General features: G+C 39.2%; 1 protein-coding gene across 2 annotated transcripts in view; it reads left to right on the forward strand.

Moving 5' to 3' along the window:
• The window catches only part of PAPSS2 (3'-phosphoadenosine 5'-phosphosulfate synthase 2), an 86524-nt gene that overhangs the window by 25622 nt on the left and 42860 nt on the right, over positions 1-18042 (forward strand). The window contains exon 1 of one of the 2 annotated variants that reach the window (XM_012659734.1): positions 1018-1131. The exons of the other annotated variant lie outside the window; for it this stretch is intronic. Coding sequence (XP_012515188.1) covers positions 1105-1131 — 27 coding nt within the window. The 5' untranslated portion in view covers positions 1018-1104. Of the gene's footprint in view, positions 1-1017; positions 1132-18042 lie in introns of those variants that run through there. 2 annotated transcript variants of the gene reach the window in all.

Consider the following 18042-nt stretch of genomic DNA (forward strand, 5'->3'; position numbering starts at 1 on the left):
CCCCCGTCAAAAGTATATTTAAAAGCAGAATGATTCCTGTGAGGAAAGTTTAGCTTATCTTTGTGTGAAGGTATTTTTCAGTTTTAACTGCTCAGGCTCAACTTTTGTGGTGTGGAAAATGAAGAAACATGAGGACAGTTTTTGTTTTGTTTTGTTTTGTTTCTCCTGTATCAAGGAATTTTTTTGTTTTCTACATGGAAACTTCTCTTTAATGTTTGTAGGGAAAGGAGTGTCAACTCACATTTTCAGTTTTTTTAGAAAATTTTCATGAATGCATGTTTCCTTCTGTTACTTCCCGAGAAACATTCAGGCGGAGGCTACAGATCCACATTGAAAAGAAAGGTGGATTTCCTAGCCTTGTGTCAGAAACCCAGTTCCAGGAAGTTTATGGGAGGCCAGTTCTTGGACTCTCTTTGGATAGAAATGGAGGGTTATAAATAGGGTCACCTACTACCACATTCCACTGTCAGCAGGATCTGCGACGTCCTGCTTCTGTGTCTTTCCCTGATCACCTTAGACCAGTGCAGAAGTTTACTGGATTTGCCAATGTTGATTGACCTTTGGGGCCATGACTAGGGAGGAGTCTACACCTCCCTCTCTCAGAGACCAGATGTGCCCTCGCCCAAGAAGGCAAATCGTGTACTTTGTTTCCTGCTCTGGAAAATAAAAAGTAATTTTGGCAGCCTTTGAACATAGATGAAAGATAGTTTGTTTTCAACGACAAAGGTGTTTGTGCACATATATACTGATAGGTCAAAAAGAATTTTTTTCCTAAAGGCATTTTATAAAAGTTAAATGTGCAGCCTGTCCTCTGTAGGACTTTGTTCTTTTTTTCCCAGATACCCCTCTCCACAGTGGAATCTGTGAGCTGTGCCAGCCAGGAGGAGAGTGGCAGTTTTCCAGCAACAACAGCAACCAAAAAAAGGTCCTTTTACTCATTGGTTAACAGAGGGGGAGGGTGCAGTTATTTAGGAACGTCTGAATTCTGTCATTCTGGAGTCTGAAATTGCCTACTCTCCCCCTCAGTGTCTTCATATAGCTCTCCCCATGCCCCAACCACACACTCCTTCTCGGGAGGATCCCATTCAACCACCTCCTTAGCCAATGAACCAGCTCACAACTCATTTCAAGGTAATGTGTGAATGCTGAATGTTCTTAATATAGGGTATTAGGTCTTGGTGGAAAAATTATCTCAACTTTGAAAAATTATTATGTCTACAATTTCAGAACTGGTTGTGAAATTACAGACTATCGAGACAGCACATACGGTTCTTCCATATTGTAATTGTTTTTAGCGGCTAACAATTTGGAAACAAGACCTTTAAACTACACCTTCTGATTAACCTCAGAAAAGAGGGGCATTCCTTTGAAAAGAATTCCTAAAGAGAAAATTTTGTATAAGAAAGAATGAGGCACAGAGAGAAACATCTTTGGGGTTCAAATGGCCCATGAATATAATAGAGCAAGGTTAGGGCTTATTTTCTGAGAAGTAAACCCTTAGTTGGATGCTAGATAAAATATAGGATGTCCAGTTAAATTTGAACTTCAGGAAAACAACAAATAATTTTTTGACATAAGTATGTCCCAAGTATTACATAGGATATATTGTATTTTTATTTGTTAAATCTGGCAACTCTAACTAGGTTTTCAATATATTTTTAGCACAATTTCAACAATTAGTATTTGCTGAGTACTTTCTGCATGATGGTTAGATTCGGAGGTGACCTCAGGAGCCGCAGGCCTCATATATGCCTGTTTCACTGTTCTACACATAGCCCCAGCATAGTCTTTGGCATATAGTTGGTGCTTAGGAAATGTATTTTGAACAAGTAATCAAAAGGAACAAAAGAAGTATGGAATATGATGAACTGATGATGCTTATAATCTAGGTGGGAATACAGGCTCACGTATATAAAAGGATAATGTGAGTAATACAATCTTTTTGGATTTTAACTGGTTAATTTACTTAACAGACTAGCCCACGTAGGTAAAGGATTCAAATTTTAAATACATTAAATGTTATTCCCACTTTAAAGAGAAGTGATCTTGAAAAATAGTGAGTGATCTCACTCGTGTGGAATCTAAAAAAGTTGATCTAGAAACAGAGTTGAGCAGTTGTTACCAGATTCTGGGTGGGGAAGAGGGAGGGGAGGATGGGGAGAGATTGGTCAACAGGTAAAAAGTTACAGTTAGATAGAAGGAATAAGTTCTGGTGTTCCATTGTTCAGTAGAGTGACTATAGTTAACAATAATGTATTGTATATTTCAAAATAGCTTGATGAGAGGATTTTGAATGATCTCATCACAAAGAAATGATAAATGTTTGAGATAATGGATTTGCTAATTACCTTGATTTGATTATTACTTAATATATACATATATCAAAACATCACATTGTACCCCATAAATATGCACAATTATTATGTGTCAATTAAAAATAAAACTTTAAAGCAAAAGAATCAAGAGAGAAAAATTTTTAAAAAATGCTTAAATTAAAAAGGAACTTGGTGAAGGAAATTGAACAACAGTCCTATCTGAATTTAATGTAGTCTTTTAAATTATCTGATTTAAACTATGCTACAAGACGATGTCACCTATTTTCTTTCATGTTCATTTTTATTCTAATGTTCTAATCAAATAAGTCCTTTATCTTTAATACTCTTATTTCTGTCAGAGTTGAATTTGACTGAGGGGAAATGGATGTAAACTAACTAGTCAGGTGTAACCTGGAATCTTACTATAAAGTAGAAATTATTGTAGGTCTTCAAAGGAATTTGCGATTCATTATAATATTTTGTTTGTAATAACATTAAATACAAAAGCTACTTAATGTACAATTTTTCCAGTGTAAAAATTAGACATATATGACTTTATATGTAATAGTACAGGGAAAAAAAATTAGGCCTATGGAACTAATTGTTAGAGTTTGTTTTATTAGTTTCAAAATATAACGATAAAACACACCAGTACATTTAATATAATCATACATTAATCAAATCTCAAGATTGTAAGACCTTAAATATGCCATTTGTAATTGAGATTATATATTCTCTTTCTCCTTCAGAGGAAAACCCTGAAGAACTATAGAAATTTCTAAGGAACAAAACTCAACCAGTCTTTCTTATTCAAACTTCCTTGAAAGACTGACCAAAACAATCCTCTATTTTTCTTACTTGCTTGAAGGGGTATTCACATTCAATTCCGCTCTTTGTCTCCTAGCAGTAGCATATCCAGAATAATTGGAGTCCCAGTTGAAAGAAAAGATTGTTAAATTTTATTACATTGAAAAAAAACAAACCCAAAACTTTATGGCAAGCAACACCATAAACAAAGATATAAACAACATTATTCACAAAGTTAAGGGACAAAGAATTGATGGGAAGATTACCTAATATACTAAGAGCTCCTATAAATCATTAGAAAAGACCAGTAATACAATAGAAAAATGGGTAAAGAATATGAATGAGAGTCTAAAACAAGGAAGAAATACAAACAGTCCTAAACATAATGAAAGGTGTACAATATCATTCATGATAGAAATTCAAACTAAAATCACACTGAAATACCATTTTTCATTCATCAGATTGGCAGAAATCCAAAAGTCTTGATAACACTCTCTGTGACAATGTAATTGGGAACCTGGAACTCCTGTCTATTGTTGGTGGGAGTATAGATTGGTATAATCCATGGAAGGCAATTTGGTTATATCTATCAATATTACAAATGCCCATATTGATTGCCCTAGTAATCCCATTTCTAGGATTTAATCCCACAGACATATTTTCACATATGAGAAATTAAGTATAAGGTCATTAATTGCTCCAAGGTTTGTAATAGTGAAAGATTAGAAAGCATCCACATATCCAATCAAAAAGAACTAGTTAAATATACTGTTTTATATCCATCCATACCATGGAACATTATGCAAGAGTAAAATGAATAAGAAAATTCTATGTACTGATGTGAAAGATTGGCCAAGCCAGTTGTGGGGGCTCATGCATATAATCCCAGCACTTTAGGAGGCCAAAGCTGGAGGATCACTTAAGGCCAGGAGTTCGAGACCAGCCAGGGAAACATAACGAGATTCCCATCTCTACAGAAAATTTAAAAAATTAGCTGGGCATGGTGGTGCATGCATGTCATCCTAGTTACTTGGGAGACTGAGGCAAGAAGATTGCTTGAGCCCAGGTATTTGAGGTTACAGTGAGCTATGATATCACCACTGTACTCCAGCCTGGATGACAGAGTGACACCCAGTCTCTAAAAAAAAAAAGAGAGAGAGAGAGAGAAAGATTTGCCCAGATAGATCTGAAAAAGCAAGGTGTGTAATAATGTGTATAGGAGAATTAAACAAATATATACATGTTTTACAATTTACTTCTATTTGCATAAAGAAACTGACAGGACATACAAGAACCTAATTGAAGTGAGTTCCTATTTTCAGAGGTAGGGAGGATGGAGACTGGAGAGGTAGGTGGTGGAGATGGAAACAAGACTTCTGTACACCTGTTCGTGCTTCCATCTTTTAAGTTTCTGAGCCACATGGATATTACTTATGCAGCAATTAAATAAGAACAAAGAGTGGTATGTGCCTAGGCCCAGAAGCAAGAGAGAGCGTGGACAATTAGAGGAATTTCAAGGGTCAGAGTGACAGGTGTGCGCAATGTGAAGGTGGGGCGTTGTGAGAGATGAGATGAAAAGATGCAGGAGGTGCATGGAGAAGGACTGACCAACAAGTTGTGCCAGAGCAGGTAGGTGAGAAAGGGTCAAACCAGGTCAGCAGCCGGGATTGCCACAAAGTCTTAGAATGAACAGCTGGTGCCAGGGGATCCTTGCCTAGGGAGTGGAGAGTAGGCTGTGTGCAGCCTGGGAATGGATCTGGGGTAGAAACACTCAGATAATTTCCGGGAGCCAGGTCTAAGTAGACGGAGTGGAGGTCAGAATAAAGAAATGTCATGGGATAAGCAAGAGACACATTGTTTACAGCCCAAACTATATCCTCTGGAAAACAAAACAGAACAAAACATGACTTCCTTCAGGCAGCACTGATGCCCTCTTGTGCTTTGTCTGCCAACCCCAAACCCATCTTGATAAGGAAGCCATGACCACTTCCAGCAACTTATTTGTCCCCTATGTTCTTATTTCTAAACTGAGCTTTTAAGATCCCCAAAGATTGCTCAATTTGGAATTTGATTAGAGACCCTGAGTGATCAAGTATGACCTCGGACAACACTTAACATCTTTGAATCTCAGTCCTGCTGTCTTTGAAATGGACAAGGTGAGGCATGCTGTACTCTACTGTGTCTGGCAAGGATCAAGTATGTCCTTGAAAACGCTATTCTGCCCGTGGGTGAGAGGGCTATGCACTGTTTGCTCTGTGCTGAGTTAGAAAATAGGGCAGGAGAAGGTGTCACAGCTGGAACATAAAGGAGGATGTCCCTGAGGTTTGAGGGAAATCACTGGATTTCTTTCTATGCTACATGTTTCATAGCAGGGGAAGCCTGAGCTGAGGGAAGCACTAAAGCTGCCTAAATAATTTTAACTATTGTCATTAACTTAATTATTGTTATTATAATTATCTTAGTAATAATAAATATTTTAATTATCATTAAAAATGACTATTTTTCTTTTTCTAGTTAATATTCATGGAGGTCTTAACTAGTGGCTAGGACCTGTGCTGTTTTATACACATTTTCTCATTTAATCCTCATAAGGGTCCAGTAAGGTAGCAATTATTATTATAATCATTTTATAAATGAAGGAACTGAGAGGTTAAGTAGTTCGCTCAGGAGCAGGCAGCAGCTGGCACTGGTGGAATCGGGATGCACCACATGTCACTCTGACCTCTGTTTATGCTCTTAACTTTTGTTCAATTTTGCTGCTTCAAGGGAACATCTATCCAATTGAGGGAAGTAGGATTCAGGGCAAGAGCATCTATCTTTCTACACAGTGATTTTTATTAATATCGTTGAACTTATCTTACAGTGCTAACAAGTGTGGCTGCCCCCAGATCTGTAACTCAGCCAAGATTCTTTCTAAATGTCTTCCATTCTGACAACCCAATCCACCACTTTAGCGCCCATGTTCTCCAAAGACTAGCTCAGCACCTGACCCTCTCCACCTTTGACCATGACAGTCACTTGAAGAACTAACCAGTTTTATGAACTACCACAGGCACCACAAATCAGTTTGAATGAAACTACTTAACATTCATTCAGTAAATTTTAAACTCTTACAGTATTCCAGGCATGTGGAGTCAAAACCGAATGTGAGTAGAGCAGCCTCTACAGAGCCCCAATGTGGTGAAGAAGACAGCCACGTGAGCAAATAACCACAACTAACCTAGGTTCTCTGATACTGGTTAGTGTTCCCTAGATTTTCCTAAGCATTAAAATCACTTTTGCCACTTTATTTAAAAAAAAAAAAAGAAAACACAAAAAACCACCAACAAAAAAACCCCTACAGTTTCTTGGGCCGTATCCCAGACCAGTTGAATTAGAATCTCTTGGGGAGGGTCCTGGGAATCTGCATTTTTAACAAGTGCCCCATGAGAGTCTTACAATTATGTAAGTTTGGGAAATGAGATATCAGTAGAAACAGGATACTGTGGAGTGAGAGGAGGAAATTGCTAAGTCTGTCTGTGGATGGGAGGATTAGCCAAAGCCTCACAGCAATGTTTAGGCTACACCTCAGTGAGTGAGTAAGCACACAAGTAGAGAGAAAGGACTTCCCAAGCACGGAGAATTTCAGGTGTAGGCTTGGAAGCATATAAAAGAATGGTTTGTTCAGGGCTGATGCGTGGAGTTTCTGTGAGTACCAAGAAGGACAGTAGATAAAGCTGAAAAAGTAGGTCATGGTCCTAATGTGAAGTCTGTTGACTTTACCCTAAAAGCCACAGGAACCATTGCAGGATTTTAAACAAGGACATTTCACTCCGCTGGCAAAGGGAACAATAGCCTGAGAGGAGAGGGACAGGAAGTCCAGTCTGAAGGCTGTGGGGTGGGGGGAGGGGTTCCCGGGAATAATTAGCCAACTAACAGTAGTGGGATGGTTTAAGGGGTATTTCTTAGCTAAAATTGGCAGGACTTGCTAATAGTTTGATTTTTTTTAATGAGGGAGAGGGGCAATAGGATGACTCCTCCCTTAGACAATGGAGAGAAGTATGGGTCATCGCCAGTGGTGAGGGATGTGGGAGGAGAAAGGGGTGGTGACAGGAACATGAATTCCATCTGGAGCGTGCGGAGTTTCAGTGGATCAGTTTCAGTGGCTCTGGGGATCGTACCCAACAGGCATTCGGATATCTGAGGATGGCGATCTGGGAGCTCACAACATATTGGGGGGCGACAAAGCCTTGGAGCAGTTGAGACTCAGCGAGGGGTGTAAGAGGAAGAGCAGAGGGTGCTGAAAGCAGAACTGTGACACCCTGACACCTAATGGGAGGCAAGGAAGGGGAGCGGGTGAGGAAATGATGGAGAGCGTGGGAGAAGTCAGAGAGCACTGAGAGAGAATGTTACCATGGAAGCTGAGGAAAAGGAGTTTTCAGAAAAGAGTGGTCAACGGGGCAAAATGGAAGAGAGACGTCATTTTTTAGGGATTATTGGCTGCTTGTAGTTTCTGCTTTCAATGCTTTGGTTTGCCAAATCCAGTTTAGATTCTACATGAATCTCTAGTTTAGGGGTCCAGTTTAACCACCTAACTGACTGGGTGTCTGTTTTTATACAGCTTAAATTCCTAAGAGAATCCATTGGGTTCAACCTTTGTATTGGTTTCACTTGGATCGACCCAGTGCACTTGCCCTGGCTGGGGAGGGTAGCTGGTGAGCTTGAGTCTGCACCTGTGGCTGGGCAGATCACTAAGTAGAGTGTGCATGGGAAAGAGGACGAGATAAGCACTGAAGATATTGTCAATAATCATAACAGCCAGGGTTGACAGGCACTGTTTTAAACACTTTATGTATAGTAATTCATCTAACCTGTTTGAATGTGATGGTGAGCACAGAAGTCATACTGCAAAGGATTAGAGTCCTCTACTGCTAATAATGACAACAAGTCTCTACAAAGGCATTAATCTAGTTTTCGAAATGCCCTTTGAGGCCAGATGTGGTGGCTCATACCTGTAATCCCAGCACTTTGGGAGGCTGAGGCGGGAGGATCACTTTAGGCCAGGAGTTCAAGACCAGCTAGGGCATATAGCGAGACCTGCATCTCTACAAAAATAGACATAAAACAATTTAAAAATGCCCTTTGCTTTGTTCTTCCTTAAAGAGACAAAAGCCTTCCCTGAGCCCACGCTTAATGATTGAATGGGAAACTATCTTCTGATCAAGTTTCCTTTTCCTCAGTTCTCTTAATTAAATCATCCAAATGTTATGCATAAAATGAGGGGTTTGAACTGGACAGGAATGACCACACTAAAATCCTATGATTCTGTTTACTCAACAGCATGATGGGTTTAGTGGTCTTCCTTAGCCTTGGGACTAAGGCTACTAAGGACTGTTCTTTGAGGCAGATTTCAAAGAATATTTTACAAAATGCATTTGTGAATGGGAGTTTCGTTGGTTTTAATGTTTGGACTGATTTGGCTGTGTTCTATAGTGCGGTATACGAGAAGATAGGTCATAGCAGGTCTCACTTTAAAAAGACTTTAGCACACAACATAAAAGTGGCTATAACTGAAGTTGGAACATGTCATTTCAGTGAGTACTTATACTAAAGCATTTGTGCTAATGAGGACCAGAGTTTAAGGATATCGACATTAGTTAATCAACCAACAAAATATTTATTAAACTTCCATTATTCATTCACAAATTCTTACCGAACTCCCCATTTGCTATCTTTTTTAATCCTTCCATCAATTAGCAAGAATTACAATCCCACAATTTTATGAGATTTAGAGAGGTCAGGCTTAACTTGTTCAAGGTTCTAGTGAAGGCAGCATTTGAAGTGACTCTATGCTGCTCAACCATTTCCTCTTAGCAGGGCCCTGCCAGGAAATCAAAGCTGTATAAACTATGGCCCTTCCCATGTAGGGTTGACAGTGAAGTCTGAAACATAAGACTTACATCTACAAATCTATAAAACATAAGGCACAAGTCTACAACATCCAGGCAAGTGCCCCAGGATCTCACAGGTATAAGAGTTTAGGGGAGCCATCCAGGCAGGCAGCTGGAGCCTGTGGGGTTTGTGCTGCTTGGAGAATAGGCAGTATGTGGATAGTTGAGGATGTAGAGAGACGCTTCCAGGTGGACAGAGCTGAATGAGAAAAGGTGCAAAGCCAGAACAAGAAGTGGGGTTCAAAAAATCATAAATAGACCTGCTGCTGAGAACACAAGCTCTGCATCTGAGAGTAGAAAATGTGGTTGAAAAGGTAAATACAGCCTGCTAGTGGAGGGCCTTAAATCCCATGCTAAGAATTGGGACTTTATTCAGCGGTTAATAGGAAACCATTACAAGTTTTGAATATAAAAGTAACATGATTGAAGGGTGTTTTAGAAAAATGAACCTGATTGTCAATTGGAAGAGGAAGTGCTAAAGCTGGAGATCAGTTAAGGGGCACCGGGCCAAGGCGGGAAATAATGTGCGATGGAGACTTCACAACCTTGAGGGGGCTCAGAAGGAGCAGGGTTCATGCGGGACTGTGCCCAGGAATGAGGTCCAGAAAATGAGGCCAGACAAGGGGGCTGCTATTTACTCACAGCAGTGGAGGGCAGGGCAGAAGGAACCAGCAAAGCTCAGCTGGAAGAGGGAAAAGCCAGAGCTGGAGAAGCAGTTCCTAGCACCAGATGGGTCTAAGGAGTGAAGTACAGCGATGTCTTAGTCCGTTTTGGCTGCTGTGATAAAATACCATGAACTGGGTGGCTTATAAAGAACAGACATTTATTTCTCATCATTCTGGAGGCTGGGAAGTCCAAGATCAAGGCACTGGCAAATTGGGTTTCCTATAAGGGCTGTCTTTCTGCTGTATCCTCACATGGCAGACAACGGGTCAGCAGCTCTGTGGGGCTTCTTCCTAAGAGTAAATATTTTTGTACCAAATAATCCTGAAATTGCATCCTGCCCTGGAATGGGCCCGAGACGGAAAATTACACAGCTGGAAGTTGGAGGTATATATGTGCGTGAAGTTACTTCCCAAGACCTTCAGGAGAGTGGTGTGTAAACCTACAGATGCTCACAAATCTTTACACCTCTAGTGTCTATTCTTATAAGGGCACTAATCCCATTCATGAGGGCTTCTCCCTTATGATCTAATCACCTCCCAAAGGCCCCACATGCTACCATCATCTTGGGGATTAAGCTTTCAACATATGATTATGGGGAAGACACAAAAATCCAGACCGTAGCAGCCTGTACATGAAAAAATGAGCAGGGCTTAGAGGGGGGCTGGAGGGGGAGGACCAGGGCAAGTTCTGTTGCAGAGTGTGACACAGATTGAGGTAACTGGATGAGGACCAAGGCTGAGCACGTCTGGCAGCCGGCTCACCACATTCTGTGGAGACAGGCCTGAGCACCAAGGTGGAAGTCACAGGAACCAAGACATGAAGGGTCTAAGTAAGAGTGTGGACAGTGGAAATTGGAAGAAAGATCTTATATGACAGAGATCTTGAGGAAAGACTCAACAGGACTTGTAGATGGACAATATATAATTAGAGAGGAAGGAGAACAGTAGGTCCTATAGACCTGATAATCATTTTTAAGAGCAAGCCATGTTCCAAAGGTTAATTTGGAAACCAGTTATTTGAGCTTTGGAAAAGTTTCATCATGAAGACACTTTTTCATAAGAAAATGTTTTTAAAAATAGCAGTCTAACATGTTAGGAGTATTGCTACCCCCACTATAACTGTGGAATCCAAACTTCCCCCACACTCACTGTCTTTGCACCTGCTATCTCCATCCAAATCTGGCTTTGGATGATGGCTTTTGGTTCAGGTGTGAAGATTCGTGAGCATCTGTGGGTTTGCACACCCATCTCCTGAAGGTCTTGAGAAGTAACTTCACACACATATGTATCTCCAACTTCCAGCTGTGTTTAATTTTAATCTTGGGCCCATTCCAGGACAGGATGCAATTTCAGGATTATTTGGTCCAAAAATATTTACTCTTTTACCCTACAATAAACTATCTTAACTGCTTCTCTTCCACTGTCATGTTTCTTAAGCAAAAAATGTAGCTTTTATGAGTTTTTCCCCCCTCCTAAGGAGTTTCAGATCTTTTTTTCTCTTCCTTTCCCTTTATTTACTCAGATTCCTCTATATGGAAAATTAAGGGCTACATATGTCATGATAGGAGGTTTGAGGACATAGAGAAGGCCAACTTAATCTTATCTCCACTTTAAAGGACAAAAGGGATTTCATAAGTTTTCTCCAAAACCACTATCTCACTTGTAATATTTTAAAATGTCATCCATAAGCACTGTAGACATGTCCACACGTTACGTGTGTACCCAACTGCTAACAATGTCTTGTCCACTAATTTTTCCATACCTTCTGCTTTACTCTATGATATGCTTATGAAAAGATTTCTTGTATAACTCCAAGCAATTTAAATCTTTAAAAGTAAAATAATGAAGTTAGCTATTTTAGGAAATTGGATCAGGAAGGATAAAGAATCCACCAGTGCAGAAACTCAGTGAGTATGAAATGTTTAGGTTTTCATGATTTTGCTTATTGCTAAATCTTAGTAAAATACACTGTTAGGAGAATTAGACTTTATTTTTTAGAACAGTTTTAAGATTTACGAGAAGTTGAGAAGATGATCCGAAGGGTTCCCATATACCCTGACACCTACTTTACCCTGTTAGTAAGTTTTACATTGGTGAGGTACGTTTGCGAGCATTGATGAACCAAAGATACACTAACTGAAGTCCATACTTTCTTGACGTTTCTTTAATTCGTACCTAATATCATTTTTCTGTTTAAGGATCCCATTCCACGTTTCATTTAGTTATGTCTCCTTAGGCTCCTCTTGGCAGTGACAATTTCTCGGACTTTCCTTGTTTTCTATGATCTTGACAGTTTTGCAGAGTATAAATCTCAGGTGTTTTGTAGAATGCCCCTCATGGAGTTTGTGTGGTGTTTTCCTCATGATTAGAACGGGAAAGGACCTAACATGGTTTTGTCAAATATGAAGCTCAGGCAGGCTCAGGGCTCCCTCCCAGGAAACCCAGTGCAAGTCCTGGTGGACTGGCAACTCTTAGCAACTGTCCCTCACCCCAACCCCCGCATAGCGCTGCCTTGCTCTGTCCCTGCAGCGCAGGGGGTGACAAGGGGGCGGCACTTCCACCCAGCACTTGGGCTCACTGGGTCCTGCATTGCACCCATTGGGGAGAGACAAAGTTCTAGTACAGCCAGACGTGGACCCCTGCCCCGGGGACGTCAAGGAGCGGCTGAGCACAGGTTGTGACAGAGTGGCTGCCGTCGGGGTGTGTCCAAAGGTCACGTGGATTGTACCAGCTGGAGAAGAGGTGCTTCAGGCGAATTCACTAAGAGGTTGCGGTCCAAAGAAGATCAGGCACATTCCAGGGCGTATGAGCAAAACCAAGACCGAAAGGACAGAACATACAGTGATAGTTCTGAGCAGAAGATGCAGCCAAAGTTCTCCAGTGTCCACCTGTTCCTTCCTGCAGAGTATCTGGAGAGGCCCGAACTGAGTTGTTCACCAAGCGATGGAAACTCCATAGTCTCTTCCCTTGTTTGTAACCGCTGCACAAACCTCTAGGTCGACAGCTAGTGTGAGACGCAGCCTAGGGGATCTCTAACGCCAGGCACGACCCCATGAGGGGAGTGGCTTCTTTATTTTTCTTGGCAAACTTCTGTATGCTTGCAAACTGTTTGAATTTACCGTCTAGGGTTTTACAATAATTTTCATGTTTTTTAGATGCTTTGAAGAAAAAAATTAAATACTGAACTGTGAAAAGCCATGTGGAATTTTTAAAAGATGCCTTAACTATGCGCTCTTCCTTTTTTGTTTTTGTTGTTGTTATTGTTGTTGCCAATTTTTTTCACATTATTCAATTCTTGGCCATTCGATATTAGTCCGTGTTATTTCCTGGAGGTGGCGTCTAAAAGTCACATCAACTTAGTTGTGGGTATATTTTCCCCTTAAATTTTTCTGTCATTCACAGCATTAACCTCATCAACAAAACCTTCTGTGGTAGGAATTGGTGAAAATGATAGTTTTGGGTCTTAGAGAAATTTTACGTCTACCCTAAAACTTCTTTAGTATGATCACAATTTTAATTTGTAAATTCCAGATTTGAACCATTTCTGTGTTGCCTAACAACTGACAAATGAATTAATTTGCTCTTTTCAGGGATTTGTCAACTCATTTATCTCAGTTTTCTTTCACAACTGGTATTTTGTCACTGCCCACCTGATATAGTTATTTCCCTTATAACTCAAGAGTAGTTAACACAGAGTATAACCCTATGGAGTTGGTGGTTTTAGGGAGGCATGGTTTACATGATAAGAAGCAAATACATATTGTGAAATACATATTCGTGGGATTGGTTTTAGCATGCTCAGTTGTTGGCTACCTTTATTTGTAATCTCTCTTAACATAGAATATTTTAGAACCATATTTTCCTCAATGTCCTTTTTAAAACATGTGGTGTAAGTATGGCATATGCCTTGTGGTCCTAGCTACTTGGGAGGCTGAGGTGGGAGGGTCACTTGAGCCCAGTAGTCTGAGGCCAGCCTGGGCAACACAGCAAGACCCTGTCTCAAAACACACACACACATACACACACACACACACACACACACACACACACACACACACAAAACCAAAAACCCATATCGTCAGTTTTAATTTAGTGACACTTCTTCAGTTAAAGCTTTCCTATCTACCAATAATCACAAGATTGGAGTTAAACCTTAAATGTCTAGTGGGCGGTGATTGCATCGAAATTGAGTAAGATGACCTTCTTGCTGTTCAGCTGTTTATAGACTTTATTAATATTGTTAGGGCACCTTTCTCTGGGAGGTTCTCATGGGATGACTACAGTTCATTCAGACTCTGCTGGCGAAAAAAATGAATACCTTCCTTATTAGAATATATATAAAAGAGGAAACAAAGGTTCTAGTTTGTTATACTAATTTCCAAAAGCTGCTATGTCTTTTCTGCAAGCACTTTTTTTCTGAATGAAATAATTAAATGCCAAAAAAGTAACCACCATGATGAAGTATAATGGACTATACTTTAAAGGTTGTCTGTGTAGTGTTCACTGAATTTCATTAAGTATTTGAAAGGCATTAGTTGTCTTAAAGATTATTCTCAAGATATCAGGGTTAACAGTATTTTTCTTATTATTTGTTGGTTTCATTTGGTTATTGTTCTGTTGGTTGTAACTGGTGTTACAAGACTCGCTCATGTCCACACGATTTGTGGTCCCTTTGAACATCAAGAATCAAACCATTTTGAGGCTGAGTGTGGTGGCTCACACCTGTAATCCCAGCATTTTGGGAGGCTGAGGTAGGAGGATCACTTCAGGTGGAGTTCAAGACTAGCCTGGGCAACATAGTGAGACCCAGTCTCTACCAAAAAGAAAAAAAAAGTTAACTGGGCATAGTGGTATGTGTCTGTAGTCCTACCTACTAGGGAAACTGAGGCAGGGGGATTGCTTGAGCCCAACAGTTTGAGCTGTGTTGGCTCCACTGCACTCCAGCCAGGGTGACAGAGCTGTCTTGAAAAGGAAAAAAAGAAAAGAAATCAAACCATTTTGTCCTCACCATTTTCTGGGTGAGACATTCTTTATATTTTAAAAATACATTTATTTCCAAATTTACTATTAAAAAATCAGAATATAGAGAAAAGACAGAAAATAATTGCCCCAAATTACATAACTCTCAAGATGATTGCTATTACTATTAGCATTTTGTCCTTGATTTTTCAGACTTTTTTCTATGTAGTCTTATACATATAAATACATATATTTTTTAAAATGAGATTAATGTTAACTTACTCTGTAAGCTGTTTTCTCATTTGAGCATATATCACGATATATTTTAAGGTCAATAAATATAGATGCGCATGTTGATCATATGGATGTACCATAACCTTGTTAATTGATGGAAATTTTTATTGTTATGATTTCACTATTTTAGATAATATTGTTATGAACATCTTTGGATAACGATTCTTTTTTCTGTATTATGATGTTGAGATTCTTTGAGAATCAGAGAAACTAGTAAAGAAAAACCATAGTGAGGCATTGCATGTTCTCAACAAAACTCGTGTAATTTTATTTCCATGAGAAAATGTATTCTAGAATAAACTGAAATTGAAAAGTTTTTTAAAAAAATGAGTTTTTATCTTCAAAATTTTAAAACACATTATAAAACAACTATCAGAACCATGAGTGTCTAAACTAAAAGCAGAAAACTTTATTTTAAATATATAAGAACTCTAGAAATAGATTCAAACTATTAAAAGACATTTAAAGTAAAAGGAAAATGAATGATAATATGAGATTTCTGCCTATAATGATGGAAAAGAAATAAAATTCATCCATATAAGCATATAACACATCATAATAATTTTAGATATATCCAAAAATGATCCAAAGTGGCTAGAAATTCGAAGAGTATTTTTGGCCCAGCTCTGATTAATGATCAAATGGAAGACATCAATGACAACAGGAATTTTTTTTTTTTTTTTGAGACAGAGTATCACTCTGTCACTCAGGCTAGAGTGCAGTGGCATCATCATAGCTGACTGCAACCTCAAACCCCTGGGCTCAAGTGATCTTCCTGCCTCAGCCTCCTGAGTAGCTGGGACTACAGGTGCATGCCACCATGCCCGGCTAAGTTTTCTATTTTTTGTAGAGATGGGGTCTGGCTCTTGCTCAGGCTAGTCTCAAAATACTGACCTCAAGCAATCCTCCTACCTTGGCCCCCAGTGTGCTAGGATTACAGGTGTGAGCCACTGCACCTGGCCTACAACAGGAATATTTTTATATATATATTTTTATATATATTTTTATATATATTTTATATATTCTTAAAATATTCTTTAATATTATATGATAGATATTGTATGTGATATATAATAAAGTATATATCAAAAGGAAAGCAAGTGAACAAAAAGCACATATTATAATCAATAAAAATTTTACTATTCAAAATATAAATGAAAGCACCAAATATATTTTTTAAAAGTGGGTAAGGTCATTAACCAGATTGTAGTTAACTAATATCAAAAGAGAAACACACAAATGTCATAAGTAACTTACATGGAAAAATGCATATTCTTACCAGAATAAGTACAAATCCATCAAAGGGGAAAAAAAACAATAAAAAGGAAAACACAACAAAGTAACTGGAATATTAAGAAATAAGTCTATTGTGGTAGCCTGGTAACTTGGTTCTGTCTCCTGGGATATGAACTGACAATACATAATGAGACCTATAAAATGGTTCATAACTTTTGATAATCATTTCACTTTGGGTTATATAACCAAAAGAAATTATCGGAGAGAAAAAAATAATATGTAATTGTGAAACATTTGATGCTAATGACAATGAGGTGAGGATGATATTTTTAATTGTTTACATTACTTAATCCTCAATGAGGAAGCTGTGACACGGAGCGCATGTAGCTGGCACTGGAGACGAGGAGTCCTGTCTATGTACAAACAAGACTTGGACTTCAATCTGACTGTCCTGCGTCTTCTGGGTGTGAGACCTCAGCCACATCACCAGCTGCTCTGAACAGCAGTTTTGAGATCTGTAAATGGATCACAATGCCTGGCCTCCACGGGCCCCAGGTTTTGAGCAACAGATGAGATAATACGTATGAAAGTAGGACTTCTACTGTGGACCAGATAAGGTATCAACTGAGGTCACTGCTTTCTGAAAACAGATCTTTAGATGAATCCACAAACTGCACACCCAGAAGCAGGGAGGTTTGGAACACTTTCAATCAGCAAGGGAGCAATAAAAGCAAAAATGGTGAAGGCAGAGTTCAAACAGGACAGAGTGGATTTGTCTGCACTGCCTGTAGAGCACAAGGGTGCAGAGAAATTCAAATGCACTTGCTTGTTTTTATATTGAAAACGTTATGGATACCTCAAGATGATTTTTGAACCTTGGTAAACTCACCCTGACACATGGTTTCCATCTTCCTCATTCCTCCAGGGTCCTCCCTTTCCTCATACTCCTCACTCTGACACATGGCTTGGGCCCTGGGTTGTCCTGCCCCACCATGGAACCATCTCGTGTTTCCTCCAGGTTTCTTCTCTTCTACTTATGATAAGTTGGGGGTGGGCAACCTATGGCCTTAAGGCTACATGTGGACTTTTGAATGAATTCAAATTTTACAGAACAAATCCTTTTATTCTTATTAATACATTTTTGTTCATCTTTTATATTTTTATTTTATTTTTAAAATGAATGTATTTAAAATACCAAAGAATAAAATAAGTCTCAACAAAATAAGCCTCCCAGATTGACCGGCACAATTAGAACATTAGTAAGCCATAAGGGCTAAAGTGATGGCAGCTGTGCTCATGATTTAGCTCTAACTTCCCCCACCTGACTGGTGCCACTACGGCATGAAGCTGGTTGGTGAGAATTTATGGGGATCGAGTATGCCAATATGTTATCAGCTTTTGACAATGGCACACTGTGTTTCTGTTTGAAGTGGAATTTGTGAAATAGTTGCAGAGCTCTACTGTATTTTTTAATTCTGTTTCCCTAACAGCCCATCACGTCAAAGAAGACTAAGAGAATACTGCAAGAGAAAAATAGATTTTTAATGAGGAGTAGGAAATTGCAATATTATCTTGTTTCTGCTAAAGATCAGATAATTTGCTTGCTTTGTGATGCTGCAATATCAACATTAAAGAAATTCAATGCTGATCGGCATTATGACACTCATAAGACCACAAATATTTTAAATTAGAGGGAGAGACGCGAAAGGTTGTATTGCAGAAATTAAAGGATGAAAAGCAAAAGCAAAGACAATTCTTTCAAGCAGCAATAAGACCTGGAAATAATGCCACTGAAGCAACTTATAAAGTAGCTTATATACTCAGAAAAAAGGGAAG

This window comes from Propithecus coquereli, unplaced genomic scaffold (genome assembly GCF_000956105.1).
Source record: "Propithecus coquereli isolate 6110/MARCELLA unplaced genomic scaffold, Pcoq_1.0 Scaffold63, whole genome shotgun sequence".
Lineage (NCBI taxonomy): Eukaryota > Metazoa > Chordata > Mammalia > Primates > Indriidae > Propithecus > Propithecus coquereli.